The sequence below is a fragment of the Scophthalmus maximus genome, chromosome 18, assembly GCF_022379125.1.
Source record: "Scophthalmus maximus strain ysfricsl-2021 chromosome 18, ASM2237912v1, whole genome shotgun sequence".
Classification (NCBI taxonomy): Eukaryota; Metazoa; Chordata; class Actinopteri; order Pleuronectiformes; family Scophthalmidae; genus Scophthalmus; species Scophthalmus maximus.
The window spans coordinates 8,583,124-8,592,500 of record NC_061532.1 but is presented as its reverse complement, the minus strand read 5'-3'; the positions used below and the strand labels follow the sequence as shown (position 1 = coordinate 8,592,500).

General features: G+C 43.3%; 1 protein-coding gene across 11 annotated transcripts in view; it reads left to right on the top strand.

Moving 5' to 3' along the window:
- The window catches only part of syndig1l (synapse differentiation inducing 1-like), a 174,840-nt gene that overhangs the window by 144,249 nt on the left and 21,214 nt on the right, over positions 1 to 9,377 (top strand). For 10 of the 11 annotated variants that reach the window (XR_004786441.2, XR_004786439.2, XR_004786440.2 and 7 more), the window contains one exon: positions 3,961 to 4,617. Coding sequence is in view for 8 of the 11 variants with exons in the window: in XM_047328684.1 (XP_047184640.1) it covers positions 4,117 to 4,617 (501 nt within the window). In the remaining 3 variants the exon portion in view is untranslated. Of the gene's footprint in view, positions 191 to 3,960; positions 4,618 to 9,377 lie in introns of all 11 variants that reach the window. The other variant, XM_035618330.2, reaches the window with a different exon arrangement.

Below are 9,377 nucleotides of genomic sequence, written 5' to 3'. Positions count from 1 at the left end.
TGGGCCATGAGCTCTCATGCATTGCCCCACTGGGTGATCATCAATAACTACCCGGTGTTGCATCATTATGCATATTACACGCCAGCCTCTGCTTCCAGAATGAAATTACAGGAAGATGAAGTTGTTGTTGTCGAGCGCAGTGATCTGATCTCCAGGAAGAGCTGTGAGAGACGCGGCCTGGATGAAATAGGTCGGTAAACATGGCCGACAGCTAAGACACATTGGTATTCAGCTGTAGATCTCACCACGCCGGCCTCAAGGCCTGGCTGATAATACCCGCTCCCGACTTCAGGGTCAGAGGTCTCCGGTTGATTGGCAATGGGCTGACACGCTGAAACGGAGTGTGCTGACTGTAGTCTAATGGGGTTGGGGCGCACGGATGCATCAGCGTGGCTGGCGGGTTAGCGGCGGCCGCGGCCGCATCCGCACCCGCCCGCACCTTGACGCTGACAGGTTGCTCACGAATCTCTTCGCCCCCTCTTGCCAGGCACCTCTGGGCCTCTCTTGCACAGCAGCACACAGGCCTGCGCTTGTGTGCCACCTCTGTCATGCTGAATTGTTTTCCTCGCTACGGCGTTTGCTCTGCCTCATTCGCTTTCAGCGGCGCCTCCCAGCTCTTTATACCTCCCGGCCGGTGCAGTCAACATGTCCGAATGCACTCGACCAGAGGATCACATACAAGTGTGATCTCTCGCTCCCTCTCTCTCTTTCTTTCCACCTCTTCTCCCTCTCTGTCTTCTTCGGTGTCGTTTCTTTCTCGAACAAACACATCCACCCACTCACACACACATATGTTTACTCACAGCCGTACACGCACAAAACACAGACGCCTACAAATAAATGTGCACACACACGCACACACAAACGCACACATGGTTAACTCTATGGCATTCATCTCCTCTGATTACGAGGTGTCCTACATTGCTTAGCTCACTCTCAAATAGCTCATTCTCATTTAAATTGCCGCTTTCCCCAAAAAGCCCCTCTCTGTGCGCCGACGACACAGTGGCAAACGAATGTGGACGCACGACAAGACCAGAAAGATTTGTCAGAGCATCCCCGAGCAATGACACGAAAAATAATCCGCTGTCAGCTTGTAGCAGTTGGTGCAGAATTTTGTTAGAAACAGGGAAGTACTTTGAAGAATACTCAATATGGCTACATGAGAGCCGGCGTTTGCGCTTCCTCTGACCGTGTCAGAGAGTGAGTTTATTAGCATCGATCTGCTCTCTAAAACCTGGTGCACTGGTCTTTTTAAGAAAACCTTAATGTAGAGAGAATATTCGGAACAGTTTCATCTGAGCATCTGCCCTTGTGAAAACCTGTGTTGTTTGGCAAACATCTCTTTGAGCTGCAAAAAATTCCAGCATCAAATATAAATTGTGGAATAGAAGCGTCTTGTCCTCTTTCAGACTGTCTCATGTGAGTTTGGTGATCACAGCAGTGCTTCAGTATTATTCATGAATTGCAGTAATGATTTATTGATGTTAAATGCGAATTTGTTGCCCCTTGCAGCTTAAGTGTCTATATGAAAAGCAAATGTCTTCTGACATTTAAAAAATCTGACACATAAAACAGTGCAGTATGTCAAAGTTGTCTTTGACACCCCATTAAAACCCATAAATAGAAAGCAGCATAAATTATAATACATTTAAAAATATGCAGTTCATGTCAATAAAATCAGTCAACCCTACCCGGGATATCATGGCTAAATCATATGATCACCCCCTGTAGTTGTCAGGGTAGTTTGCTGAAAGAAACTTTAACAATGCATGGGGTCTGAACCCGGGTCAGAGAGCATCCTGCCCCAGAAAAGAGCAGCACTGTATAACGTATAGCAACCTCAGCACCGGGTCATCTTTGGTCTTTCACAAGAATTCGTTCACGCATCCAGGAAATGCAAACATTCGAGAACTGCACGAGTGTGCGTTGCCTGGAGCGATTCGTGCACCAAGGGGCGCACTGGTGTGGAACAATAGTATCAGCACATTCAGGTGCAGGAGGTCCAACAGGGAGGAACCGTGGAAACTTTGTTGGCTGTCCGGTGCTTACTGAGCTCCAGGAAGCCCGGGAGCGGGGATGTATTTTATTCATGGGCCAGATGACATCAAAAATATAGCACACAAAAAACACTACATCAGGGAACATGAGGAAAGTTCAGAGATAACAAAAAAAGAAATAATCTAGCATGATAAGAGTAAGGGAAGAAAGAGATATCAAGTGAATATGTGAAGAGTGGCAACACTGAACCATGACTTGATGGTCAGTCTCTGTCCCCCTCAGGACACTGATGGAGTGTCGACCATGTCCTGCATGTTTAATGGGACACTATTCTAGTATGGGTTCTTGAAAACCATACAGCAGTCTAAATATTTGGTTCATTCTGCACATCTTAATGTCATATACTGTATGTTAGATGTTTAAATGAACGCGTGACACTGAATATAAAAGGTCAAGCAGAAATAACAGTTGGATTGAAAATGGATTGAAATTGTTTGCTGGATATGAATCGGCAGAGGTTTCTGACCATGTGTAAACAAAGGACAAAGAAAAATATCAAATCGTCTATGGATCTATGAGATGATCAGTGTACAAGTTATTAACCTGTGAGCCAGAAACGCTATTATCCATATCCCATTGCCGCAATGCCATTTTGCATCATGTGTAATCTTGTTGTCTTCAATTGGAAATACCTATTCTCTGTCAGGTTGGAAACACTGCAGTGAGCCAGCCATACACAATTGGGGTCAGGACCCCGAGAAATAATCTGCTTTTGGCATTTCTATTTTAAATGCAGATTAATCAGACAAAGGTTAAGGGTGCCAACTCAGAAGCAGAGAACTCTGGGTATTTTTGCAGATTGGAAATAGCTCGGGGGGAAGGAAGTTTTGATAATTTTGATGGTTAAATGTAAAGTATTTGACATTTTGTCTGTCTTCTGTGGGAGCAACAGCCAACGAATTATTAGTGTTTGACTGGCTTTGGCTGGCATCAGTATGATATGTTACAAGATATTGATCAATTTTCAAATTACTTTCTATGCTCTGAAGACTGACTATATTAAGGGCTGTGCATGTCTTAGATTAATGGTGATGGGAAGGGGGAGCTGTATTAAAGCAAAAAAAAATGTGAATCTGATTCGGAACTGAAAAGCTTTGAAATGTAATCACTGTGCACTGATTAGCATTGATATCCTCCCCTGAATTTATAGCACTAAAGTGTGCTATTTTGAAAACCATCAAAATGACATTCCCCGTATCCTGGATACCGAGGAGAAGCAATCAAGCCTGAATGCAATTGATCCAGAATTATTCACTTTCATAATTAGGTATTCAGTTGATTATAATATTCCAATTTGTATTCCTTTCACTCCGTAGAAATGAGGCAGACTATAGGCCATCTTAGTCAACTCACCATCATCGACACTTTTAAGTTCTGCCAACTCAATGTTTTTGATGCTCATCTTTAACCTATTCTGTACCGCCATTGTATGTTCACATGGTAAAGAAAATACATTTAGTAAAAAAGTAATATATATACACACACACACACACACACACACACACACAACCTTATTAGCTCCACAGAAACCACACACACACACACACACCACCGAGATGGTGAAGGATGATATATATATATATATATATATATATATATTTTTTAAGTTGCTGGCTGTGCTTTGATATGATGTTGTGCGCTGAGATATGTGTGAGTGTGTGTAAGCCCATGTATTCGGAGTGAGGAAGGAAATGAAACTTAATTGAATCATCTGCAGCTCTTGACAAGCGAGATGCCGCTGAAGGTGTTGCTGCTGAGGGAGCGACAGCCCGAACTTTGATCTTATCTGAGCCGGCGTTCAGTGTCACCAAACTGTTACCTGCTGGAAGATGTCAAATTAAATTCAGCCGCCAAGTTTTACACTCCCTCTCTCTCTGTTGCGGTTTGTGTCTTCTGCAGGTCTCATAGTGCTGCATTCTGAATCCCATTAACACCTCCGCTGACATCAGAGCGCCCCACCGAGGAGCCGATTCCACTCATCGCTCTTCCATCCCCTTGCTAGAGCTAAAATTCACTGAGAAGCTCCTTCCGCTCACCTTTTTGACAGCCGCTGCTATGGAGAACCTCAGTGAGCTCCAGAACCCGTTGCTGGACAAAAACAGTAAGCACATGGTGAACGGTTACGGGGGAGACTTCCCTAATAACCAGTACCAGGAAAACATCATTAATTATTTTGCTGGTGGAGGTGAGGGAGGAGGAGGAGGAAAGGTGAATAACAGCAACGTAGTGAGCGGAGGAGGTTACAATACCAACGGGAAGGTGAAATCTCAGCAACTTTTGGACGCCACCTCGCTGCATCTGGCAGTCGAGGCCTTCTACAGGCCCAACTTCATCCTATACAAGGAGGACAGTGGCAGCATCAAGGCTAAGGAATACAAAAGTGAGTGCTGTGAGACCACCTTCACGGAGAAGAAGGCGAAGGAGACGTCCAGCACAACGGGGGCGGAAACACCCGGCACGGAGGATCCTCAGGCAAAGCTGCTGGAGGACGGCGAACACGTCAAGATCCAAACGGTTTCCTACGAGGTGGAGGAGGAGGAGTATGTGGAGTACGAGGTAAGGGAGAGCATTCATGAGTAGGATGAAGAGAGAGACGAAAGAAAACTCTCATTTGACCGAGATGTTTTTCTTTTTTGGGGGGGGGGGGGGGGGGGGGGGGTGAGTTTTGGAAACATTCATTGTCAAATTTATTTAAATATGTAGCAGTTAACCCACTTCTTGCGTGAGGCCTCATCTTGAGCAGTGTAGAGACCGCGGAGGATGCCATAACTCTCCTAGGAGGCCCACACAAATGGATTTATTTCAGTTTAGAAGGAGAGAAAGAAAGGTGATTTACATTTATATAGGGGTCATGAAGAAACTTGTGTACCTATTGTGCTTTTCAATGAAAGGCCGATTGATACGCCATCTAACCCGAGCTTGGATACCTGTTGTGCTCTCGTGTTAACAGAGCGATAGAGCGACCCTGCTTGTGTCCCTGTGGTGTGTGTGTGTGTGTGTAAACTTGTATCACCACACGAAAAGGATTGGGCTCCATGCCTGGATCAGACTGACATTTTACCAGCGACAAATCCCATTTGATCCACTGACCTTGGCTACAATCCCCAAATCTAGTAAAATTCATCATTAGATGATGTCTGCCTCACACACAGATATTACATGCTCCAGTGCTGCAGCTGTAGCTCCAGTGCTTTCACTCTCAGCTGGCATTGGCCAATGGCACAGAGCACTCCAAAGGATTTAGGGGAATTGGACGGACAGAAATGGGTGTTCGGTTTGACCAGTGTCCTGCAAGACTTAGGGGACTGAGCACACCGCTAGAATTAACCTGGATGTGGTTGCTGAGATGCAACGTGACATTGGTAGATAGAGCTGGCGCTGGCTCACTCTGCAGGAAGAACGATGAATAAAGAAACAGTCATGGGGAAAAAAACAAAATTAAAACCAAATGAATGTCAAACCTCAAAGTGAAAGAAATTCGAAAAAGATTGCCAGTGTGCAGATGCCAAACAGCAAAATCACCTGCAAGTGTGATGAAGTTTCGTCCATTGGACTTTTTTCCACACGTAAACGTAGGTGGATGCACACAAATGGCGAACAGATGAGATGGACATGTTGTTATGCGCCAACTGGAGGCATCTCTTAGCTGATCAAAGGTCAAGTGAACACATTACCATATTGTTCATGTTTTCCCCCACATGTTTCCTGTCCACAAATGAACAAGCACGTTAAAAAAAGAGCATCAGCAGGACCCACTGCCATCTTCGAGATGTAAAGAGGAAAAGAACCAGTGGGACTCATTTTGCCGCCTCCCGGCAGTGGACCACGGACACCACAGAGTGTGGGATGTCTCCGCCACAGTCTGACATGCAAATACCTCCAACAACATGCTTGTTGGTGTCTTTCGCAAACACAGAACAGGTCATTTATTATTAGTCAGTATTTATATTTATATCTATGTTTCCCTTTTGGGGTCTCTACCCTTACAAATTGAGGGCAAATGTATAGTTTTGTGGGTTTGTTCAGCATAAAATCTACAGACACCCTGTGGATTTTTACAATCATTGTTGCGTAACAGAACAAATTATTGTGGACTAAAAATTGAATGCATGTCCTTCCTCCTTGAATGGTTAGAAAGGTGATCTGAAGTTTAATCCTGTAGGTTGTTTTTGTTGCCTGTAAAAGCTGAAAGTAAAAAAGGACTCTTACTTAAGTTGTGATTGATTAAGAATCAAATGGAGAGATTGTAATAGCTGCTTCTGTACTCTCCCTAATCAACAGCGTTATTAGGGATTTTCCATATACCATTACATATACTGTACATTCGCCACATTAGTTCATGTGCTATCTATCTATAGAAAACCTTTATTTAAAAATGCTGTACTAGTACAACTGAGCTGAAATAGAACCCTTTTTCTCTTTTCGAGGGCAGTACAGAGAAGATGAAAAGTCTGGGGAGGGAAGGCTTCATTTGAGGTTATGGATGGGCAGTGTGAAAAAAGGATGGAGTATGATGCCACAATATCAGGCAATTTTTCTGCCATAATCTGTACTGCCCTGCGACCCTTAAATGGATAAAGCGGTAGACGATGAATGAATGAATCTGTACCGCTTAGTTCTTCTTAGGTACACTTGTGGCTGTGTGTCCCCTCTGCTGACAGTTTTGGTGTGACCAGGCCTATTTGGGACATCTGTCAGGGATTGAACCACTTCTCTTCTCTGTAATTTTAAAAATCTAAATCCCTCTCTGTTGGGTCAGCTTCTCTTTATATGCAGCTTCTCCTTAGATATTGATTTCATAAAGGAATCACCAAGGTGTAATGGCTTTCGCCGGGTTCAGTTCAACCGTTCGGAGCAGGAACAGAGTTTGTGTCCTCTAAAGTTGTTTTTCACCAATCACGTTGCTTAATTGAATCGACTGTCTAATCCATAATCATCATAATGCTGCGATGCAGAATGATAGAGTCATTACAAATCCATATAGTCTGAATAGTTTTCATCAGCACTTTGTAACTAGTTGACAGAAAACATCTGACAGTGCCAGAAAGCATTCTAAAAGATTACAAAACGATTTTTAACCCAAACCACGTCCCTGCTTATATAGATAGAGCAGCAAATATGCCAAAACAGTACGATATTAACAATCCCACAACTTGACCTACACCTGCAATATAAGTATTATTACTGTGATTGAAAGAGTCGGAGTTATTATTGTCGACTTGGCCAAGAACTGGAGGAAGACTTGGCCTGAAGAAGTGACAGAAGAACCTTTAGAGGTGCAGAGTGTGTACACTCGCTCGTTACGTTCAATATGAGAAACACTGTAAAATTATGAGCTTTGAATCCGCACCAATTCATTAAAAGGTCATTAACTGCAGGCGGTACACGATGTGCTCGCTCTACTTTCCCTTCAACTCACAAATATTAAAAGCCTAGTGTTTTCAGAACCCGTGGCAAAAAAAAGGATAAAAACAGGAATAAAGTGTTCTATATTTCATTTTTTTAAGTAGTTATTAAATGGAAAAGACATTATCCAATTATCAAAGTGCACAAGTGAATTCAAGTAGCCTCTGAGGAGAGTCAGTAAAGTAGGAGAGAAATTTCATCAAGGAAATTTAAATCAAATTTTCCTTTGCTCTGATACCTGTCAAACTTGAAATGCAAGTTGTTAGGTGTTAATGATATTACTGTTTTTTGCAATCTCAGTAGGATTTAACCTCAAGCTTTCATTCTCAAACACATTTAGAGCTCAGTAGCAGCTGCAGAGGACCGACCTCTTTATTCAAAACACCAGAACAGCCTAATTTAAGATTCCCCCACGTTGTTTCTACAATAACACATTTTGTCATTGCCAAGTACCTTTTTTCGTGACTCATGTCTCCCCATTTGCCATATCACTTTTGAATTTTGAGAGACTAATGTTATCCTCAAGTAACACTGCGTTTATTCTTCCTCTTCCTCCTTTTCATCAACTTGTTTTTTTCATTCTTTTTGAGCATTATGTGAGAAAAGCAGCCATGCAGTCAGTACGCAGGCCTTCTAATGAATATAGCACTGTCCCTGCTGAAGTGCCCTTAAGCAAGGCACCCGATCCCTCCCTGTTGCAAGTTTTGCAATCTGCAGATTAAAAGCAAAGAGAGTTTTGCCTTCCGGGGAAAAGAAGCCCTGCACCTCTGCGTCAGTTAGCGAAGAAATCGCGTCTGTCTCTTCTTATCAGCTGCAGCCTTAAACAAGTGCACAGTGTGAGCAGTGGAGGTCTGCCAAGTGCCCCCCCCCCCCCCCCCCTTTCTCTGCCTCCCTCCTAGTCTCACTGCGCACTGGCAGGTGAAGCCATGTTCAAACTCCGTCAGCTGCATTTGGAAAGGGCTCTCTGTTTGTACTTATCCTGCATACCCAACCCCCCAAAAAATGCTACTTTCCTAGAAAAAGGTCCTGTAATCCTGCATATAACACTGCTGTCATCACTCATTTTTTAATGCACACACTCAGGAGATTTCCCAAGCATGCAATGCTGCATGTCCCCAAATGTCTGATGGTGAGCAGGTAGCGTTTATGAGTCGTTGGCAAGAGACAAGAGAATCTGAAAAATGTCAATGACAAAAAAATAAAAAATAAATCATGTTCTGCTACACTGAAATGCAATGAAAGTGATTATGATAAATAGGGAGTGACAAAAGTGAGTGTTTGTTTACTGAAACTAAAAGATGAGGAGGAGGAGGAGGAGAAGATTTGTGTCAGTTATGACAGAAAACCTATTAACTGTTAATGTGGACACAATAACCTGGAAGAATAAAGCCGCAGTACAACACAGGTGGGAAAGAAAATACACTTTCGGCTAGCAGGCCATGGTCTGGTCTTTGGTTCAAACTATTCCCCTCTGCCAGTTGTTTGCGGGGGGCATCAGATAGAGGATTAACTGGGGTAAATGAACCAGCAGGAAGTGATTTACCTTGAACATGACCAGATGGCAATGCTGCCTTTTGTCCTCAGTACTATCTGATTAGGCAGACAGCAAACTCGTCTGTGTATTGAAGATATTTATGCTGGTAACTCCTCGTTCAGATTATTCTGGTTGATTTAACAACGTCTGTGGCTTCTGGTCGTAAAATTAAGAATGTATTGTTAATACAATTGCCATAGTTCTCTTGGGAAATGTGCGTCAAGCAGTTACTTTGTAAAAAAAAAAATACAACAAAAGAAGATGAGCAACTCACGCAAATTCTGTTCATTATACTGTAAATCACTGTATAATGACAGGCGTGAATGGCATCACGAGATGGACTGAGATCATGTGATTCTGACGTGACCCTGGACGA